This window comes from Asterias amurensis, chromosome 14 (genome assembly GCF_032118995.1).
Source record: "Asterias amurensis chromosome 14, ASM3211899v1".
Classification (NCBI taxonomy): Eukaryota; Metazoa; Echinodermata; class Asteroidea; order Forcipulatida; family Asteriidae; genus Asterias; species Asterias amurensis.
In genome coordinates, this window is record NC_092661.1 from 19958720 (window position 1) to 19983042 (window position 24323).

Below are 24323 nucleotides of genomic sequence, written 5' to 3' on the forward strand. Positions count from 1 at the left end.
ATACAAACAAAAGCAAACAAGCACAAAAGGTAAAACAGAAGCTACTTGAATGTAATACTTCACATAAATTGAAATACATTGACTATCCAACAGTGATACATTTATTACATATTATTATAAACAAATCAATATGTAAAAAAAGTATAACAATAATCAATTTCCAGACATCAATTCAAGCCTAGAATTTCAGAGCAGATACAAAACAAGCCATGGCTCTTTATTTACAAAAATCTTCAAACTCTACCAGTCTAAATTAAGTTTGTTTTTCCTCTGTATGAAAAAACTTCCCCTGTCCCACCAAGAACAGATCCAAAACACAAAGACAAACTGTACAAGAATACAGCAAGGAGCTAATTGTACATTGTTCTTAAGACTGTAGATGTAGCAATTTAGTGATGATGCTAACCACTAGCCTTAAGCCAATGTCTGATGTGATAAGGTAAGCATAGTCGGTCATTCACCTTTTGGCCTACATGTAGAAACGTCAAGCCCTCTTGATTTAATTTGAATGAGGACATCTTGAGCAGTCTCAAGAGGACTTGGCCAAACCAAACGCTACAATTACCTTTCATTGATTCACAACCACTTCAAATTGACTACGTGACTACAAACAAAATTGAAAATTCTCACCAAAACAAAACAACACATCTCTTCAATCAATGACGTGGGAATTCCATGAAACCTGAACTAACACAGTCAATTTAAGTTGCAATTTACATTGTTAAACATTATTTTCAATTGCTTGTTAATAATATTTGTAAGACCTACAACTCTACAAAACCTTGTAGATAGAGATAACGTGGTAAAAGTGTATGTTGTGTGGGTGTTGAAAGGAGATGAAGATAAAAGCCAGAAGATTCCACTGCAAAAGAGGCAAGGTTCTCAACCAAAGCAAGAAGGCCATTGTGAAACCTTAAAGCTACCACATGAGCAACACCTACAAACAAAATTAATAGTTTCTTTTTCAAAAACCTCTTTGAACTTCTCATCGTCGTGAAACCTTACGACTAGAAATAAATTAAAGATAATATTTGTTCAACACTGATAAATCATTCAAACACAACCTGAACTGGCCCCAAATTACACCTCAGAATCTTATTTCATTGTTATCACATTAATTGTTGGTAAACACTTCAGACACACAAACAACCTGTACAATTGTCATCACATTTGATGGTCACATTTTGAGGGAAATGGACTGAAACTGTTTTTGTTTTGTCAGACATTTTAAACACCTTCACATCAGGTTATTTTAGTTGAGGCAAATTAAATAAGAAATTATGATTTGGGGCAGCCAAAAGCTATTTCCTCCAACACTTATGCTGTTATTGTTTGTATAACATTTAATGATCTGTGATGATATATTGCTTGTTACTATTGTAAGCGCTGTGAAATAGTTAATGAATAGCATACAGTAGTTTAGAAGTAAATATTATTTCTAACTATGAAAATATTAAGTTAGGGCCTATTTACTGATATGAAATTTATAATGAGAAGGCTTTCAGATTTGTTTATAATTACTATTTACATAAATCAAACCGTTTTAATAACACACACCTTCATTGGCCGAGAGCATGACAAATTAACTTTCTATTGTCCGGACCCCTTTCAGTTTTTTTTACTTTCATTTAAATTTCTTACTTTAACATTTTTTTGCACAATATCCACCTAGAATTTACCATTAAAATTAGATTGAGTGATAGAACGACACCAACCACCTACCCAGTACCCACCCACATCTTCTTCATTCAAAGTCAAATCTACTCTAAATTCCCAGCATATTAAGCCCAAACAGTGGGCCTCAGTTCCCAGACTTTGCGCCTGTCACATTCTGTGCTGAAAAATGGCCAGGTCCAACTTGAGTCACGCTCAGCCATCCAGGAAATCAGTGAGCTGCATTAGCATAACAGGGGTTGCCAACCCTAGAGAGAGTCCAGGTGAATACAAGTCAAGCATTGGCTTATTCTCTTCTCCTACCCAGGTACTACAAGAATACCCCCAAGGAAATAATAGACATGGCCCAATGTTTTTTTGCATGCCAAACTGAGTTTATTGTGCCATCTGAAATATTAGAGAAAATGATAAAATATTCATGCAGAGAGCTAGCAGTAATAATAACAGTGAGGACGATTTTCAGGCCGTCCCTTAAGGTCCAATTAAAAGGCTGGTTTCTGCCTGTATGCGTGCACAGTGCATGTGGGCATGTGTTATAGGTTTCTCTCTCCAGAGGTTGTACTACATGCATGAACTGCACTCAGTGCACATTATGCAGCGCCATTGTGCTGACTAGCCCTGTGTACAGTGTATGCATGCTGAATGACTAATGGCTTATTTATGAGCACGCACACTCATTTGCATCTGAAAGTAGTTCCGTCCTTGCTAGCAGGTTGTGGCAATACATCTCCAGTGCAATCTCTATGCATGGATTGTTTGTGGACTTTTTTCTCTCTTGGTTTTACTGCATATGGATTCAGGGTGTAAGGATTCTACAGTAAGTGCTAAAGCAATAAAAGAGTACAGGCAGGTTCTGCTTTTATATAATGGTGGGTACACAAAATGACCTTTGGCTACACATGCAAATGAAATAAGGGGGTAACTTTGGGCTTTGTTAACTCGCTAGTCTCAACTGCTATCAGTGTATGACTGCAATATTCCTTCTCAATATGAAAAACAAACCGTGAAAAAAATACCAGATTGTCACACCACACTGGGAAATAAAAAAGGGTCATAAAACTAAATCTTCTGACACAACAAAGAAAAAGTTAGACTTTTAAACTCCTAAAAAAAAAGTGTTTTTTTAAGTTAACGTTGTGGATCTTTTGGTTTTGATCAACCCATAATATCTTCTCTTGTGATGAGTGCATTCTTTAATTTTACCTTTTCACAACTAAAAATGTGCCATGTTCACCAAACTTTTTGTTCAAACAGTTCTCCAAAACCTTAAATAAATACTATACACACAAAGGGGTATCATTCCCAATACACCTTTATCCTACACTCCGCTTTTGTAAGCTGTGAAAACGCTATCTGATTTTTAAACAGTTAAAAATCCCTAAATTTTAAAACGCAATTCAAAAAAGAGTTTTGAGAAACAAAGAATTTGTTGAGTCTTTGACTGAGAAGTCCCAATATTTTCAAACCCCCTAAAAATGGAAACACTTAACAAATCTGTTTTAAATAAATTAATTTTAAGTGTGTATTTGTTAAATATATCTGGGTTTTGGGGGCAGTCATGTTTTGAAAAGATTTTTCCGTCAAGAAAATAATAAAATAAGAATGGCAGTACTGTCCTGAAATTCATCAGAAAACAAAATACAGACTGGAAGAATTCAAAGAAAGAAAAAAATACTTAATATTCTCACACTATCATTTCATCAAACAGAAACCTTTCCAAAAACTAGAAAAGGTTTCCCCAAACAACAAAAACTCGTCCTCATTTCTGAGAATCTTGACCAATTAGTCAAACTCATTAATCTAAATATTGTCCAGCCACAGAGTGACAACAACAGACCCACAAAAGGTATACACAACTTTATTCTCTCTGGTCTGATCAGTGTTTACCATTGCCTAGTCCTGAATAAACAACCCATTGAAACAACCTTTTTAGACACGATCCCTGCATTGTATTACTGTACAGTGTGCCATTGTATGCAGTCCGGTAGAGTTAGGTTTTTATCAGTACACATTGGGCTCAAAGGGCACAGCTTGCGCAGCTCAATGCTGCATACATTTTTCACCATGTAGGGAGGTCAGCCAAGTGACCTTAAGGGATCGTCTTGAAAACTCTTCCAACACTGTGTTTTAACTTAAAATAGACTAGATTGTGCCTGAATAAACAAGTACAATTTAAGTCTGTAATGTTATCAATTGCAGATAGATGTACTGGGGCTGTTACTTTAATTCTAAACACTGAGTCATTTATTCTTTGTTAACTAAAATTGTGTGTTACAAAACTACCCATGAAATCATAATGACTGCAGTACAGTTCCTCTCTCATCATGGTACCAAGCCTAACAACACTGAGTAGGCAGGCAGTAGGCCTTTAGCTTCAAGTCTGGGGCTATTTCATGGCTCTGCTTACCAGATAATTCTGTGCTTACACAGAGCCCTATTGGTGCAGATGGACTGTTGACGCCTAATTCAATGTTAAGCACAGCCATGAAACAAGTGAATAAAAGGGTAGCGACGAGTTCTTAAACTACCGTTTAAAATCGCCGTTGTCGTGGTTGTGCGATAAAGGCCCGAGCCGAAGGCGAGGGCCTATATCGCAAAACTGTATTTATGAATATAAATTGACAGTCAATCTGTCTTTTATTAAATGCATTTTCTATATATTGATTCAAATAAATTAAATTTTGTTTTATATTTAGTTCAGTATGTTTTTAAAATTTAAGCAGCCATAAATATTACAAAACCATCGTCACAAAGTGAACAGAAGTGCTGCACATTAACTGCTCTCACCACAATGGGATCACGATGTCCACATCCCCCTCCCTCCCCCTCCCCCCCCACCGTCACATGAATGTACTCTTTGATAACTTGTTTTAAAAATTCAACATCTTGCCTTTTATCCCCTTTTGTTTTTGTTTCAGTAATAACAAGTAATATTCAAAATGAATAGAAAGCATCAGGCACTTTGTAATGAATAAACTTCCATGCAAGTCCTGCAAATTCAAAATCCTTGGGCACATTGGGTCCCTTTATACATTGCTTTAACATGTGCAGTGAAAGAAAATCGCAGAATGTCAACATTTGAATTTATAAGCAAAAAGACTAATGCGCAGTCTGTAAAAACACAGTACATAATTGTGGAGTTTAAATAGACCCCTTGCGTTGGCTGCCATCATTGAAGTTAAACGATGGAAACAGACAAGTGTGTACACATCGCACACAACTCTCAGCCAATGATAGGTCTTTACTGACCTAAGTGAGGGCGCTGTTTGGATCTTATGACATCATATTCCAGGGATCTATCTATTCTATCTATTCAATCGCTCTTTCCACAAAAGTCTCTAATCTTCTCTGATAATTCTTTAGAGTGCCAGCCTATAGGACTACAAAGGAAAGTCTGGACCTGTCTACAGCTGTTTCAACTGGCAATCATCCAGCAGACTAGTGATAAGGGCAAACAAGCATTAGACGTCTTGTCCCCAGACTCTTCAATTGGAAGACGCTTCTCCATTATCCAAACGATTGACAGTTTAGAGTCCTAATGTATTGATGAAAACTTGCTGTACCTAAACTGATACAAGATACTGTAGTATTTCCATAACCCTCAAGCCTTTAGATCATCTTGACAATAATAATCATAGCAAATTGTGACATACTTGTTCATTCATAGGCTACATTAACACAGGATCACATTCATGTAGTCCAGTATCACATTCATGTTGTCATCCATTATTCATCATTCAAGAACCAGAATAAATTTGCAAATGACATTATCTGCTCATATAGTGCAGCCAACTTGCGCTGAGCCAAATAAATGCGGTTCAGGCAAACACTAATTAGGATATTGGTGAATGGGTAACCCATAGAAGCGATGCAGCAGCGTGGGCGTCATTACACTTTCTAGCAACCTTTTTATTTTAAAGGGTCTGATGGCCAGGTTGTATGAATACCACTATGAATCTTTACCTGAATCTGTAAATAGATGACATTTCATCGCAGGGATCTGTGGAGCAAAGAAATTAGCCTCGGGATGAAAGTCTTTCTAACCATCTTTTGTTTTTACCACCTGACAATTAAAAACAACAACTACAACACAAACACTTTGTTGCTATTAGTTGTTTTCAATACCACAAAATCTTGACTCAAATAAACATTAAGATCAATCAGAGATTTACAGAAATTAATTTTAGCTTAAGACGAGTTTCGTCATACCACTGGCTTGGAAGAGGTATTGAATGAAGACTGTCAAAGGCCAAATGACTTGCTAGGAGCAACTGAATGCCCAGTGTGAGTATGCCGCTATGGCCATGTGGGAATGCCCATGTGGGAATGCCCATGTGGGAATGCCCATCATTCGCTTTTTTACAGTCAAAGCTCTTCACCTGAGGTAGAGTTTCGGTAAAAGCATCCTCGCAAGTAGTTGCGTCTGCTGAATCTTTTCTGTTGGAACAGTTGTCAACATAGTGCCTAGGCATCTTTTTGGGCAATTGACTTTTAATTTAACCCCTGCTCAGTCTGTCAATTTACATGTCATTGTCAAATGAATTGAAAGTGAACAAGTTGGATAACCTGGTTTGGGGGTTTTCAGTCAATTTGGGTGACTTGTATACCTTGTGTTACATACAATTTCAAGAGAGAGCATCGTGCTTCAGTAAAATAAAAAAGCAACAGCACCTGCCGATTTAAATCAACTTCTACACACTCCTTCAATCCTCCACATTGCTATAAAAAAAATCAAGCCAATGCTTAAATTCTTGTGTTAATCACACTATACATTATGTCAAGCTTGATCCTTCACTACGGAAATGGGGACATCCATGCCACAGCCTTGGTGCCCCACAAAATGCTCCAGAACAAACTAAAGTTCTCTCACATACGTGCTCTTTACTAAAAAAACGTCTTGCCCATGTAAGAACAAAGCATCAGTTCCTGTATGTAGGCTACTCAAGGGCCAAAGCAAAATCAGAGTAAAATACACATATGCTGAAATCCCTTGATGTTATGAACAGTACACCGTATTCACCTTGAATACACTAAGTACTAACCTATCACTTCTTGTGAGTCAGACACGCCCCCAAGACTCCCATCATTACCACTAGAGCTTGATATTTATGTTCCTGATCTATTTACAGCCTCATCCCCAGTTACAGTTAAATTGATTAGGTAGGATAAGGCATCGTTTATAATTGATTCATACTAGTAATCTCAAAGAATCAATAACAAACCAACTCCAAATCCAATGTTGCCGTCTTTGGAATCAAGATTGCTTTGACTTTCCTCGAGCCCATTATTTGGGATTCAGACAAATTGTAAAGAGTTTTACGGATTTGTGGTTTGTTAAAAATTTATTTAGTTTTTTTCTAAGGGATCTTCCCATCAAGGGAGCTCTAGTGTCATTCTCTAAATAGCAAAATTGTACTTGATAAAAACCCAACACAAGAAATGCTACCTAATTGATAACAAGATTATTATGTTGGTGTTGTACTCGATTACTGATGTTTGATAAGCACTAAATAATGGTTTCTAAGACTTGAGTGGAAACAATCCAAAGACCACTCAGGTGGGATTCGAACCCCCCTAGCTTCTCATTTACGAAGCTACTTGCTCAATAACAAAGCGTATAAGTTTCTATGAATATAGTTTTTGCAGCAATGTTCATATATGAAGGTGACTTGAGATCTGTGTCCTGGAAGCTCTAAGAATTCAAAATGATAGAAGGCTGCACTAAGGTACATGTAGCCTACATGTAGTTTTCTGTTCAGCTACAGAACTAACTACAGTACCTCCAATCATTTACTATGATCTTAGACTACGTTTAGTATATCACAAATGCTCCTCAGTTTTGATCACAAAAACTGTCATAGCAAGTGAGCCTTCTGAAGTATGACCCTCTTCAAGCTGATTGTACATCATGTAGTTCCTTGTCTCAATCACACAATATTGACTAACAACACAGACGGCGCCTTGCTACTCCTATGATATTCACTACAAGCATTGAATGGCAACTTCATGTACAAGTTTATGTACAGTGTACATGAGCGTCTGAGCATAGGGCATGGATAGGGGATCCTTTCCAAACATTGAAATCAATCCTATAGTAGGAAGCAGTGAAGAGTCAATAGCACTTGATGATAGCTTCCTAGCATCAACAGGCTACATACCGCTGGCAGGCCTTCTCAGTAACACTACACCAATATCACTGCTGCAACTCACCTACACTACAAATCAACAAATAATTCACCATGACAATAACAAAATGTGCATTTCTTTAATATAAGACTTAAATACCTAAAGGCATGGTTAGTCAAGTCTGAGACGAGAACATGTTAACGCCGACGTACCGTCAAGCTAATAATCAACGCTTGGGTTATAACTACTGCCTTTTATGAGGTTGAATGTTGGAGGGTAATAGTGAGACCAGTACACCTTACATGCATGGGGCTCTCATTCATTCATGAGGAAGTTCACGACAGGACATGTGAATGCCCATGAGCCAGGCAGACTTCTTAGAGCACACACGGCTCCACGTAGTCTGTGCTTGTGTTTATCTCCCTAGAGTCAATGACCTCAGTCGCTATGACTCTATTCACTTTCCCTCTCTCTTGGCTTTTACTGCATCACCGCTCTCTCTCTAGCTCATGGCAAATTGCATCGCTGGCATCAATGACGGTCAAATTCAGCTGCAATGTGACCCGGCTCTCATCAAATCCATAATGTTTACCATCAATCCCGTTAGAGGGCGCCGCACAAATATGATAGCCTGGGACTACTTGTCTTTTTGAGGGCTTTTCTTAACAATAAGGGGTTTTATTTGTATTGCTTGACATCACACACAATGATGTGCCACATGTATGCGCTCATTATTTACTCTTGTACTTTACCCACAAGTACAATTAAAAACAATTGCATTAGTGGTGAGGATCCAAACAGATATTTTCCTCATAAAAGTGGAAAAGAAACAAACAATGTTAAATGACAACCTAATTAAATTAACAAATCATGCAAGTGTTGTAAATATTAAAGATGGTGAAGTTACAAACTATAGGAACTAAACACAAATAAACAAATTTCACCACAATTAAATATTAAGGAAAAGACAAAGAGATGCCCATGGAAAGTAAGGCAATGGCAGACCCAGGGGGGCAAGATTCATACTTTCCTTGTTTTTGGGAAATGCCAGTTATAGAGTATGCACCTGTTTGGGAAAATGTCTCTGCTTGGAGGAATGCCCCCGTTTGGGGAATACCTGTTTTGGGGGAGTGTCCCTGTTTTGGGGGAGTGTCCCTGTTTTGGGGAAATGCACCTGTTTTCAAGTATGCCCCATTTGAGTGGGGGAAGTTGCCTTGTTTGGGGGAATACCCCCTTTCCCTTGACTGCTACACCCTGGGTTGGCCATTGCACACAGTGCGTGTTAGTTTGGATGAAAGACTTACAGGCAGACTGGGTGGTCTGTTAGCAACACTCACTTCATCAGGGGGATTTCCAGATTTACTGTTGTTAGGCGTGGCCTGTTGCCCTCCTCTATTGAAGCTAGGTGTTGTCTGCTGCGGTTGCTGATAATTGGATGAAGACTGGGACGGTGGCTGCTGCGGTGGCTGCTGCGGTGGCTGCTGCTGCTGCTGAAGTAACAAACGGCAACAATGTAAATCACATGGCAATATTAACCCTATTTTATTACACCAACTTCCCACATTGTTCTTTATAGACCAGTGCTATGTACCACCACATTAGTTAGTCTTGCTCCCCTTGTGGAAATGGTATTACTCAGTACTGATTTTCATTCTATTAGAAAGATGCCAGACTATTTTCCCCAACAAGCCTCAATTCTGCATAAAGTGCTTTGAATGGTGGTGGTGGGGGGGGGAGGGAGGGGGAGATTGCGCACCAATGATAAAGGTAGAGTTAAATAAGAACTGGAGGGCGTACAAACCCATGCGACATAGCCCGACAAGACACATGTTTTATCATTCAGACCATGTTGCGCATTACATTAATGTTGCTCAATCAAAAAATGTTGCTCATTACATTAATGTTGCTCAATCAAACAATGTTGCTCATTACATTAATGTTGCTCGATCAGACAATGTTGCTCAATCAGACAACTTGCTCATTAAGACAATGGTGCTGACCCATCATATTACACCGACCACTTTGCCGTTAATATAGCCACCTTTTTCCAATTGGACATTCAGATCCAATCGACCCATAAAGATTTGTGTCCGAGGCGGGTTGACAGAGTTACATGGCCAGTGCTCTCTCTAGTTCTTACATAATCTCTGGGGAAAATATCAATCCATCGCAAATATGCAAGCTCACCTTTTAATAAAGGTACTCTCAGTGAGTTAACAGTGCCTCAATTATCAGGCTCTTATATTTATATAAACAAGAGGAAAGGTTGGTAGCCTTATATTGTACCGGCCTATATGCATTCATTTGAATTTGTTCCAGACATGTACAAATACAAAATAATTAAGAGTCTGAGTAACGGAAAAGATGGAAAATGATGTGTTTCTTTGACATAACTAAGGATGTAGAAATATAGAAGCCAGCACACTTCCAAGACTTCCCATGATGCGACCATGGATGTTAACACAACCCAATGTGGTTCTTTCACCAGCTACTAATATTATAAGGTAACTCAATTTAAAAAAAGAAACACTGATAAAAATAAGTATTGTTTGAAGCTTTGCATGGTGTGGAGAAATAAGAACTATAAATAAATAGTCAACTTGCGGGTACAACCATGTACACTATTTATTTATATAGTTTCTTCTTACTGATAAAAAAAAAATGTAATGAAACATGCAAATCTCGTAAAAAACTCTTTCATCAAATTCCAGCTCAAATCAATATACATCATTTGGCCCCCTACCAAAATTACATTTTAACTCTATGTATATTGATTAGAGCAATGTCAATTTGGTAGGGGCCAGTTGAGTAAGCAAAACTCAGAAAGGGAGACCATAGGAAGAGGGAATGAAAGCCTGCACTTAAATTAACAGGTCTTGAACTTTTCCTCTAGTAAGAGGCACTTCTAGGCATTGTAACTTTGCAAAGGACACCTCAACAAAACCACAGGTGACATAGGTTTATTTGAGGCCTGAACTAAAATTAATATTTCAAATTAAAAGAAAAAACGTGATTTGTTTTTACCAGTTACGACGGTTTCAAAGTTAAGCTAACAAACATTACCAATGCTGCACCCATTTAGCTGAAGCAAACCACATTGTGAAGAACTGCTATAACCCCCACATGGACCATACTGCACCATGTTAGTTCAATTAGGGAAAGATCAGTTTACCATTGTATTAACAGGTTTGAAAAACTGCTTATAACTGGTTTCAAAAACTGCTTATATTCATAATGCATTATTCACATTATCCCACAAAATTACCCACAAAACAGCAGATACTCAAACAGGCAGAAGACAAAAAGATCACTGCTGTACCTCTAGTTTTTAATTAATGTTGGATTAACCAGGAATAAAATTTTGAATGTCAAATTCAACATATTGTTATTCCCAAATTTTATTGTGGCCTAGTCATGAATGATTTAAAATTAAGCATTTATAAACTACTACCTGCAGCACAACTGCAAAAATATATTCCTGAATTACATAAGGAGGACAATATCACTTTCTGTTTAGAAAAAAAACCTGCAATTAATTCCAGTTTTACGACTTCACGCATGTCTGCACAGAGGCGACATCGTAGGGGTTTCCCCTTTCAAAAGGGATCATTATATTAATGGAATTATCTAATAACGTAGTTTAAAAGTGGATTGTATATCAACGTCACAAAGGCTCAGTAGATCTGAAAATACAACACAAACTTTATCAGGGATAACTCCCTAGAGATAATTGAATTGTGAAGGATGATAAATGTGGCTTATAACATTACATTTCTCATTATCAAGTGTAAGGTATCCAGTCATGACATAATGAGGCCCAAATTCAATGATAAACAATCTCACTTTACAAACATCAAATGTTTTTAATCATCCCGCTTGCTTTTTGTGAGTGTCAGTCAGTGCTTTTAATGCACAAAGAAGTCCATGGACAATGAATGGACAAATTAATAAGTGCCTCATTTTTGTTGGAATTGAACTAGTTTCTTTTCTTTTGTGGACCAAAAAAAAAAGTAATAAATAAATACCCGGCTGATTATATTGACAAATAAATTTCCTCCTTGAAATACACTTATTATTCAAAGCTTACAAGGTTTGTCATTTTGCTTATTGGATCGCAATATTTTCAATTCAGTCTCATTTGTTGTAACTTTAACCAAATAATACATTTAACACACAGAAATCAAATACCACGTTTTGGAAAGTGTGTTTTTCAATATGAAGTGTAAAATTTCAAGTGATAGAAAACTGCAGACAGTGAAAATGTCAGTGAAATTTTCACACTTTAGTCACACCGAAAAATCCTGCAAAATTTATTATTTCAACTTGAAAAGACTAGGAAAGTATTTGATCAGTAGGAATGGTTTGGTTTGAATCCCATAATGGAAACAGAGGATATTCAGTGAAAGATGGTCTTGGTTTAAAATGCATCAGGTGCTGCTCAAAATATTCACCATTTGCTGCTCAAAATATTCACCATTTGCTGCTCAAAATATTCACCATTTGCTGCTCAAAATATTCACCATTTGCTGCTCAAAATATTCACCATTTGCTGCTCAATATTAGCATTTAGAGAGCCACCAAACATCTCAACTTAATTACTTAAAAAATATGGATTCAGTATATCTTTTCTTCAATCAACCATTTACACAGAGATCAAATCATATGTCCAAACATTTTCACATCATATCCATTTTGAATGTGACTAATCACTACACCCAGAAAAAGTGTGAAAGTTTCAGGGTAAAATTTCACTTTCTGTGATAATTAATCACTTGAAATAATGCACAGACCCTTGATGATAATTTACAAACACACATCAAAGCACACATCCCACTTCTTCTTCAAACACACAGCAAACTGGCAAATAATTATCCAGAAACAACAAGCAAAATTCCCCATACAAACAAATCGTTATCAAACTCTTACTCAATGATTATTTTACTCCTTTAGTTTATTATTGTTTACTAATGCACATCCAGCATCCCTTATTGTTAAAGTCATTCATGGCTTATCATGAAAACCGGTTCACAATCCAAAGATATTCATCTCACTGATTTTATTTCAAGATGTAGATTTCATGGTGCAGTATGATTCACTGAGAGTTGGGCAGGATAGCGTGATGCTATCTTCTCAGAGACAACCAATTAAACAAATTTAAACTCTTCCTTTGCATGTCTTTAAAAGATTTTGAAAAATCTTGTTGCGATTGAACAACAGATACAGAAGGCAAAAACCCTGGTGCTGGTTTTGTTCTATGTGAGTCTTTATCCAGTGAACGATGCATTACCAAATAAGTACATGCAATAAAAGTGTGGTACAGCGAGTCAGCCACATTGTCCATTTAAAGTTCTACTTGAAGCACTAAGGTCATGCAGTGTGTTCAAACTTGCATGATGTCACTTTGTCCATTGTTACTTGGCTGGCCTAAAGATTTTCATTTTATTTGATCATCATTCTTCACCAGTGTGAAATACATTGTACATTAGGTTAAATATGATAGAGATGTATTCAGCCCAAACCATTAGCTTGAAATTTAATTAGTGTCAACAAAAAGTTCCACAACAGTACCACCAGATATTAGTCTGTCAAAAGGGAAAGAAAGCAAAGTGATTGGCACCCCGGAACCAGACTATATAATAGCAAGTCACATGTTAGCATGATGTGTATATATGTAGTCTATTTAGGACTAGGAGGCCAATGTTAGTACGTATGTGATGTACATGTTTCTTGTAAAGCACTGCGGCTATACCTGATGTGAAGACACTGCCTGTGAAGGTGTAGAGTCTTTCCACATGGGATAATGCTGCTGTTGGCTGTTGCTGTAGGGTGGCATGCCTTGCTGATGTTGTTGTTGCCATGTTGGTGCATGCTGTTGGTGATTGAACTCCATGCCCTGGCCTTGCTGACCATATTGTGAGGGCATCTGTTCATACTGAAGTGATAGTCACACCCATATTAATCTTATACTACCTACTTCTTAAAATTCACTTCACAAGGTTTACAATGCAGAAGTTGTTTCCACTGGCATCATGGTTTAAGGGGCATGCCCTGCAATTTGCTTAAAGGCAGTGGACACCTTTGGTTATTGTTAAAGACCAGTCTTCTCAATTGGTGTATCTCAAGGTCGTCCATGTTGCAGGATAATAACGGAAGAAAAACACCCTTGTCGTACAAGTTGTGTGCTTTCAGATGCTTGAGGTCTCGAATTAAATTTAAATATTTTAGAGAGAAATTACTTCTTTCTAAAAAACTAGGTTACTTCAGAGGGGGGTCGTGTCTTACTGTTTTATACTATCAACAGCTCTCCATTACGTTTTTATGCTAACAATTATTTTGAGTAAATACCAATAGTGTCCACTGCCTTTAAATCATGTTTTGCCAACTTAGTGCCTAGCCAATTAAACACTTTGATTTTATTCTTATATCAAAGCGGTTAATAAATCATAGCAACTTTACATTCATTTATTTTTCAAATACCGAATAAAGTCATCATTTATCATTTGGAAGGTGAAGACGTCATTCCAAAACAACAGCGGCTCTGACATCAAAAATGGCACTTTGCACACCCATTGCTTGCATATTCCTTAGCCACTTCTGCCAGGGGTAACCCCAGTGCAATGTTGTCAATTAATCTTAAGGCAACATAAACCACATTTTATCCACAAAGGTCTGTCTAAAATGAACAAATAGCATTTTTGGGGCCCCGTTACCCAAAGGTTGGTGTGTATGGCATAGCGACAGAGCTGTACGATCTTGAGCAAACATTTTGTTTCTTTCTTAAAATAATAGCGTAAAGTTGCAAAAAGCAAACATTTTAAAGCTTCAAAATGCCTTCTAGTTGAAAGCCTTGATATAGTTTTGGCGCTTAAGTAAAAAGGTTCTTTTCTTCTAAAATGTGAATAAAAATGATGCATGACGAATAAAAATAGGCCTCATTCCTTTTACACAGAGAAACAAGAAATGCTAAAATGACAATTTATGCAATATTTGAAGACTGTGGACCAATCAAAATCAACATAATCAAATTTGTTGGAGGATATCTTGCTTTGTGACGTAAATCACAGTCACACACAAATCTTCGTCATTTTTGTTAGTGGTACATGTACACACATAATGTGTCACCTACAAAATTCTCAGGATTGTTCAACTGCACTCACTGCACACACAGCATCAAAAGCTTTATAACTGCCTTGTTCTCAAGGTTGTTGATCATTATCACCATGCTTTAAGTGTGCGCACAACAAAAGAGATAAGACTTGGGGACAAGGTTATGAATCCACAATTTTGTTTTTCACATTTATATTGGCTGGCAATGTACCACACCACAAAGGCAAACCTACAACAAATAATTGAGTGCAGTTTTACTCAAGTTTTGGAATCAAAACAAAAATCAAATCAAATGACAAAGGTTAGTTGCTGTGCTAAATGCAATGGCCTACTTCAATCTGTCTATTTAGAATAATAAACCCTTAGATACATCCCGTAATTGTCATCAAGTTTCCATTATTTGTTTCCATTGAAAATGGACTAGTCATTGGATTTTTTTTTCATTCTTAAGCACTACTCTGTAGTAAGCGTTAACTACAGCAGTACATTAACATATGAAATAATTATTAACCAGATCTAATGTCATTGTAATGACCACTTGTGATTCTTACAATTTATATAAGAATGTTAGAATAAGATTGAAAATGTTAAAATGAATGTCTTACCGGTTGTCCAAACTGAGCGCTGTTTCCAATCATATTCCCGACCATTCCCCCTTGTCCCTGTGCATTATGGGTCGCTCTTGATGCTGTCATGTGACTACCTGGATACATCGGTTGTGACATAACAGGGTACTGTCGACTGCCAGGCTGCTGGTAGGCCCCTGGGTAGGGGCGCTTTAAGACCGAGTTTTGTACACCCTCTGGCACACCCTACATCAAACAAAGAAACATTCATACATCACTCACTAAAACACTATTCTTCATGATGTTAAAATACAAAAACATCCACAGTTCCTAGTATATGAATTCGAAAAATCCACACTGAATCTGGAAATAGCATGATGCTTATCATTTCAAAGAATGCTTCAGGTTTTTGTTTTTTGCCAGGAATCAGCTTTGTGCACAATGCCATACGTACATGTGCATGTTTAACTGCAAACTAAACAAGGAAGTGCTGCACAAAAAATACTAACTGGTGGCTTTCATGTGTTCATGGTATCTACATAATGTACATGTACATGATCTCAACTCTCTATACAATGTACACACACCACACTAGTCAGGGATTTTGACGCTACACTGCAGCGAATACAGTCTGATGTACAGATGGTATCACTAGACAAATCATGGGTTCTGCATTACGTTAATATCAGACTTGAAAAAAAAATACAACCAGTTGTAACAACCAGGTAAACAACTTGTTGATTTCAACTGGATTAGTTCATTCATAATCAGTGATGAAGTTGTTTACTCATGCATTATAATCAGGTGCTATATGACAGTTAAGAATTCTGGTTAAGCTTGCATTTCCTGTTATCTTGAGGATTTATTCAATGTTTAGATCACCCAGAAGTCTTATCTATACATTCAAACACTTGACTTGAAGGGTGAGGGAAAGTGTTGGTGTTTTGAGGGCATCAGGCACAGTTATGGGGGAAAACAAATAAAGTAACTAACACTTAAGAGATGTGAATTTTTCCTATCATGACCTTGATCTAAGAACGATTTCAAAAACACCTTCCGCATGGATAAAAAAGACAGTTCTCTTGGAGAATCCTTGTCAAACTACAATAAAATAATTGAACACAATTCAGAATGTAAAAATCCCCCCAGACTAACCCATGTGTAAATGACAACAATAGAGTTGTACATGAACCTTGACAAGCCAGACAAATCAATAATGAGTGTTGAATAACATATGATAGCCTCTTGTGTCAACCACACAGGTAATTATCTCCTCTCAGTAACAACAACCACTCCAAGGGGATATTCCATTTCAACACTGACAAAGGGAAACCCCTACATTAGCATAATAATGATAAGCAGAGCAGAATGTAATGACAGGGGCTATCCCAGCCACCATCATACAGCAGCAGTCTGTGTTTACTCAAGCAGTCACATTGCCAGTTAGCAACTCAAAACCCAAGCACTGGAAATTCATCTGGGGCACTATTCTATAAATAGCATCACTATTATCTCCCAGCACAGGCTGCTTGACAATGGGGGGAAAGCCTGAATTATTTAATGCCTGAGTGTAAACATCCAATGTATGGAAGTGCAGGTCATGTGAGTGAGTTAGGTTGTGGGGCAATCCCCTTGTGGCTGACCTCTGTTGTGACTCAGACCAGGTGGCATTCACATTCCACAAATTCCAATCAACCACATGGCCTTCATTCATAGATTTCCCCCTCAAAAAATATATATCCTCAACATCATATTCATCATTCAACATTGTATAGTCATTGGGGTCGTACACCGTACAATGTTGTTTGACATGTAAACATTGCCTGGTGCCAACATGCAGGCAGATTTGGGCAGCCACTAATTAGTAACATTCATTAGGAATTAGGATAACCCAGTGATAAACAACAACAGCGAGGTCCGACTCTGACGCTAATTATAGAATACTGCATTGATTTCAGTTGACCTTTTTTGCCGCAAGTGTTACACTTTATTTGTAATCTACTCTTACATTTGACATGAGAAGGTCCATAAGGACTGAGCATAGAACTTCATTGTATCAAATTTGTACAGATTTAAAAATTAACGGTCTTAGCCATTGCAGAAACCAATATTGATCTTATAGGCCTAACTCAAAATTAAACTGGACCTAATATTAGTGCAATGCAATCTTCCACAATTAACGTCAAGCACAACGCCAGACTCCCTGCCAAAATGCCTTAGTGCCCTTGCCCTTTAAAAACAAAGCATACAGGCCTGTAATCATCCTCGTTAATCATTACACAGAACCTCAGCTGTACCCAGTTATAAAAAACAAAACCTTACAAAAACCTTACAGTTTTACCTCATATTGTTAGCTTCGTATTGTTAGCTTCCTAATTATAAGGTACATTCAACAAGTCCCTCATTAAAAATGTTACAAGTCTTTCCATTACTTCTTGTTCCATATGTTTTATTCAACAACACAACTATCCCAACCTAAAGTAGTACCGGTACTTGTTATTTGAGACAACACTTGTCAGCTTTCACAAGGGAAACCTCCTGTCCTTGTATGAAGACGGGTAAAATGAAGACCATACTTTCATTAGTTGCGTTGATCTAGTTATAACTCTGTCGAACAACAGTAGAATATTACTACATGGTATATAGTAGTATATAAATGCAATATTCAGAAAGCCCATCAACCTACAACATTTATGAGCAACTGGCGACCATACTTCATAAAAATGCACTAGAGATTGATCCTATGCCGCCAATACTGCAGAGCTGATTGTGTGTGCAGCTGCTGGTTTCAGACGCCAGCGTGCCATACGGATTGGCAAAGGATTTCATCAAGCATGATTCAAAGGGGATGGAATATACTTCAAGAGGCTCCCTACAAAATGTATTTTTCATAGGGGAATCCATCAAAACTCAATGAACAAATTGCTGCCGAAGTTTAACAACTACCACATGATTGACTGTGTTAGGATTTGTTGTTGTTGCAGCGAAATGGAGACCATATCTATATGTTGGTATGCAGAAATGTACAAAACCCTATTCACTTTTTTATCACTGCATGCTATTAATTTCAAGTAAAATCTAGAATGTGAAGTTATAATTTTTTGCTGCAGTCTGCACTCTACAATTCAAAAGAAGTTCAAAGTACTTTATATGTGATTTAATTTTGAGATTACGCAAGGAGAGACTGGGTGGCTTTTTCAATTTCTGACATTTTTCCATACTTGTGGATCGAGTCCTCGATTGGAGTTTGCAATGAATCAACAAATAGTCGTAAGCTTTTATAGTAAAATCACATCAAAACACTCACATTAGACTGATAGCTGCTTATCAACTGCTGCATATTTACATTTTCACTTCCCAAAATGCAATACTGAACTATAGTTGGTTCCTTTTAGATGGGGCTTGAGAATATTAAAAACTTGCACAAACTCTTGTAAATATATTGCCGCCATGATGCCCAGGCTGCTCACACTGAACTGACCAATCATAAGATAGCACACTAGACTTGGTTGCAAGTCTGTGCATGTGAATTCAATCCTCATACATACACACTGCATGGTAGTGCATAACAGGGCCAAGCTTCAACAAGCTTGGACTAGCATAAAACTCTTCGTTTTTGCAACACATCACAAATATTATTTAAATAAAAAGACAACTGCCATGTTTGGGCTTCTTAAATTCAATGAATAGTTTGTCACATTTCCCTTTAGTTTGTGTACTTTATTGGCATGAAAACAGTCAGCCTATGACATTGAAGGTGCAGGCTAGTGTCAGAATTTGAATACAATTTATACAAAGGAAAAACACACAACAGAAAGCAAACATGTCTTATTTACTGATTTCTTCACCAGCTTTATACCAATTTGCAAAACAATCAAACATTATGAGCAGGCCTTGCAATATGCAGAAAATTTTAACATTTAGAACATTTTCCTTGATAACAAACTTAACCCACAGACATTTGTTTATTTATCTCAGAAGACACCAAGGGTTCCCCACAATGCCTCAGGAACTAAAACTTAACGTCTTGCCAGGAGTGAAACTATGAAATCGCTTCAAGTTTTAATTACTTGGGGGGAGGAACACCCCCAGTTATTTTTTCTAAAGCCAAAATGAAATGCCATGTAAGTTATTTACAGCTTATCGATAGCTTTACATTGATGGGATTTGAACCATGGTCACTAAGGTGCATGCCAGAAAAATACTATTGTACCACATGGGAACATGTGCCAGACTTCATGGCAATCTCCTACCCAAAGATGTTGAAGCTTTACATGTTGTTGAGACTACACTATCCCTTGGTACAACCCCCGGATTGTTCCTGAATTTGGGCAAGGTATTGTCTTAGGGTTTTATGAAAGCAAACGTCTAGTGTCGTACAATTTCTTGAAGGGTAAGTCTGTTTTTAAGTGTTGTTGTTGTTGTTGTTTTTTTTTGTTTTTTTAATGTTTACAAATCTAAAATGTCAACAAATTTCTCTTGCTTCATTTTATAGTGACAAAGGAAACGAGCACTCTTTTTGACGTTTATTCGGTTCTACTGACTTTTCAGAGGACGATGGTTGGACCACATCGCGAGAGATCTAATTACAAATCTTTACGACTTGATTTGAAAAGTGGAGTATTGTTTAAAAGCAAATTTATTTGTGTCAATGTAGAACAAGTAAAAATCATCCTGATCTTTTCTTAGAAAGGATAACAATATTATTTTACCTTTTAAGACCGTTTTTATGATACGGGTTTGATGCTGTAAACTTGTTCATCCATTTTTGTCTATCATTATATTAATTATGGATGGAAGCTGCAGAAATTTACTTTAGACTCATTAGAAGTTCAGAAGTGTTTCCAAACTGGGAAAAATTATCAGGCTATGCCGATTTGCAGAACGAGAAGACTGTGTAAGAAAGCGCATAACAAAAACTGCATTGCTGCTACAAACAAGTTATTGTTGACGTCACTATGTTGTTAACGCAATAACATCCATGTTGCAGTTCAAAGGGCTAAACATTTGGCAATAAGTAAATGCTCAATATTTGATTAAGTTAAATAAAATGTAGAAATTGTAAACATTCTTTGTTCAACCCCAAGTCTTTTCTTTTAACATAAAGTCTTTAACAAAATTTACCAGTTGAGTATGTTGTTACTCCCAACAATACAAAAATAGAACCAAGTTTAAATATTCAAATTCATGTTTATTTCAATTAGCTTTGTTTAATCCAATAAAAACAATTACCCCCCTCAAATAAGAACATGACAACTATCGATGCATTTAACAGAAGCACCAAGACTCAAGAGAAAACAAATCAACAAACATAAGTTCTGATTTAATTCTACCTCCATGTTTTAACAAACACAAAGGCAAACAGGTCCCTGTGACTGAAATGTATACCATGCCATTCAATGAGCAGATGAGTTGATTATGTATGTGTGTATGTACTCAAATGTTATTATTAACTTGACATTCATTCAACCAACATCTTAATGAATGGTTAGACAAGTCATAGATGTTGACCAATCATCGCACGAACGTGCAACAAAATGCACAGCTGTCATCCAGCTCCAAGATTTACCTCCAAATTCAAAACAACTCGCAGGCACACACGCCGGCGAACTTGCACTTGACACCCGCTGACCGGCCACAGTCAACCACACACGGTTCCAAAAAGTCTACCGAGTGCTACAAAAAAGTATAACTTCTATTCAAGTCTCACCGAACTTCAAAACTTTTGAGGAATACATCGTACCATGTTATGATTCAGCAACAACTTTTGTTAGTTTTTGCTATCCAAATAACATGAAAAAAGAAAGATGTACATTATCATGATTATCAGGCAGTTGTTTTCAAATTATACATGACAAAAATAAAGTTGTAAACGTGAAAATTTTGGGTGATACTTTACAGGGTGGAACGTTGGTTTACGTACCTGATTTCTGACCATGTTTGGACCAGCATAGCCAGTGCCATGGCTGCCACTTGCTGACTGAGGATGGACTTGTGAGTGCGACATGCCTGCGCTTCTTTGTCCCCAATTTTGAGGCGATTGGTGAAAACCTGTGCCTTGGTTTGTCATCATTCCTAGTGAGCCTCCACCATCAGAACCCTTCACCATGTTCTCACCTGGACTAGGATAACTACTAGAATAGTTTGGCATGTGTTTTTGGCCTTGGAGAAGTTGGGAAAGGGTTGGGGCAGAGTTTGAAATTCGGTCTCCGCTGTAAGGTTTGGGTTGTTGCTGATGCGACGAACCGTAACTTGGCGGCATTGGTGGGACATTTGGACCCGCCCTGGAACCCATAACCATGGGGGAATATCCCTGTCTAGATCCCATATGACCATCGTATTGGTTATACGGATTATTTGACATATTTTGGTTCTGGTTTGGGCCTATATTCATGTTTAATGAAGAGTTCGGCGGTGCGCTTCCTGTCTGGTGTCCGCCATGTTGGTTTGTCATGCCGTATCCAGCATTTCGATTCCCATAATATCCGCCATTGTAGCCTTCACTGCCGGACATATTTGGGACAATTTTCTGTCCAGAACTGTCTAGTAGTTGGTTGTGCACACTGCTGTTACTTTGATAGGTTCCTCCTGGTCCAGCATAAGGATCTAAACTTTGAGTCTGTGAAGGATGGTGGCCTGCGCCCAATCCACTTTGTCCGCCATGACCATCTTGTTGTAGCATTACAGAGTTTGAACCAGGCATGCCAGGACCAACATTGCCATGATTGCTTGCTGTCTTTGTCCCCATATCAGTTCCACCATTTCCCGGTGGTTGGCCTGCCGAAGTCATGGCGTTATTCATAACAGTTCCTTGGTTCTCTGTGGGTCCATTTGCCCCCTCCCCACCGGTGTTGTTGCGGGATGAGGGCCTAAAATCCTGGCCCGTGCTATCCATTGTGTTGTTTGCTGCTTGCTGGCCCTGCGGACGAGAGCTAATTTCTTGATCGCAATTGACATTTCCAGCGACTTTGGCTGCCATACTAGGAACAATTTACCCCCAGTATTCTGCCCTCCTATAAAGAGGCAGCGCGGCTGGTGTAAGTCCACAAAGTATCATAGATAAACGGCTAGCGATTCTTCGGTCGGACACACGTGTTTTTCGAGGAGTGATTTGGAGAATAACATCGAATCTTAGCAGACCATCGGAAAGACTTGCTCACACGTAATTCATATGGCGCACATTCTGCATGGCTGAAATGCTAGCAAAAGGCGACATTACAAATATTTAGAGTGTGAAATCCATGCGCCAGGCAGGGAAAAAAACAACGCAAAAAAGTCGAACCGACAGTTTTTTGCCATCCCCATAATTTTTTGATCAAATTTCAAAACTATCCCAAGTTTCCCAGGTGATAATGGGCGCGTAGGAATTACCTATTCTTCATTTATTTGAGAACTAATTCATGCTGGCTCGGTAGGACACTACATTCCTGGGCGGTGGACTGTCCCCAGCATTCTTTTCATGCTGCTTTCGATTAGGATTTTCAGACATCCCTCTGAAGCACGCTTCATTTATCCTCGAAATATCTCTCTCCATACCATTCAGTACTACAAAAACTCACTTTTCTGATAAAAGCTAATTAGAATATGTCTGAAGTATTTAAATATTTTCATTTTATCCCCCTTGTCGTAAAAGCAGTCAAATTATGATGATATGATTTCAAGGTTGCAGAGGGAGTAAGCACACTGCCCTCAGTTCTCAAATTACCGGGCCGTAATTGAAGAGTGACGTCAGGCGAGGCTGTATTTCCATGCGATCTTTTGTTTGCAATCTCTTCGCAGCTAGCGCACGTTTCACGGCTCAATTGAAGAAGTTATTTTCATTTTCGCGGGCAAATCCGTCGCAACGACTGGCGTTATCTCTGCCCTCCTGTGACGGGCTCTTCTCCCGGTGGCGTCGCTTTGTCACAACTCCAGGAAGAAAAAAAAACAGTACAGCAGGAAGACAACAATTTCTTATTTATTAAAGTGATTTAGTTTAGTGTAAACATAAAACCACATTGCAAGACATACCAAGCGAGCATCAATTTTACTTTATTAACACAAGACAATCCATTAGTTAGAATGGAAAGTGTGTTTTAACAAGACAAACAAAAACAAACCAAAAATGTTCTCAGTGGTTATATGCTATTCCTCTCGGTTGAAGGTCATTCTGTCTTTATGCGTGTAAAGTGAATACCTGATTATTTTTTTACCGTTCTTTGCAGTGTATTGGTAGTAGTGGGTTGGGATGTAATAACTAAGCACTATGTCGTGCCTGTATATTGATGGAGCTAGCCAGCCGGCCAGGCAACGGCGCACGGGCAGAGGTGGCGCGCTATAATATAATCAGTGTGGCACACGACAGCAAGGATATAACTGGATGGGAATAAAATTAATAACATATTTTTTAAAATAATTTTAACAGAAATTAAAAAGACATAACAAAAGAAAGGCAGAATTGAAGATTGTTTTTATTACTTGTGATATCGCGTACTTTTAAGAATTAAATACATTCTAGAAGAAGGCCTAACATCACTATTAAATGACTTATACATTAATAATATAAGTGAATAAAATGGTTTTAATGAAGCAACGACTAAAGTGGGGAGGTTTTTTTACTGTTAATAACAAGAGCTATAATCAAATAATTTCTGTTTGCTTTCTTGTAATTCTAATCGAGTTTAAAAACATTATCTAGTTCTGTTTAAAATAATTTAATTCCCCACAGCAGCAGTTATTTACCTAGTTTGAGGTGAGAAAACAAAGACAGACATTTAAATAATTCTCACCATAAAGTTCATCTTAAGAATATAAATATTATAGTCTGTGTTGTTTTGATGTCTTCTTGGTCTGCTTGGAGTTGCCAAAAAC

The 24323-nt window shown here is 37.7% G+C and overlaps 1 protein-coding gene across 10 annotated transcripts in view; it reads right to left on the minus strand.

The window, feature by feature from the left end:
- LOC139947631 (AT-rich interactive domain-containing protein 1A-like) overlaps positions 1 to 22823 on the minus strand; it is a 47443-nt gene extending 24620 nt beyond the window's left edge. For 7 of the 10 annotated variants that reach the window (XM_071945611.1, XM_071945602.1, XM_071945608.1 and 4 more), the window contains exons 1-4: positions 21397 to 22823; positions 15513 to 15719; positions 13550 to 13732; positions 9105 to 9290 (exon numbers count right to left, since the gene is read on the minus strand). In XM_071945611.1, the coding sequence (XP_071801712.1) occupies positions 9105 to 9290; positions 13550 to 13732; positions 15513 to 15719; positions 21397 to 22452 (1632 nt within the window). In that variant the 5' untranslated portion in view covers positions 22453 to 22823. The remainder of the gene's footprint in view (positions 1 to 9104; positions 9291 to 13549; positions 13733 to 15512; positions 15720 to 21396) is intronic. The other 3 variants (XM_071945604.1, XM_071945607.1, XM_071945610.1) reach the window with 3 other exon arrangements.
- Positions 22824 to 24323: the final 1500 nt, after the last annotated feature.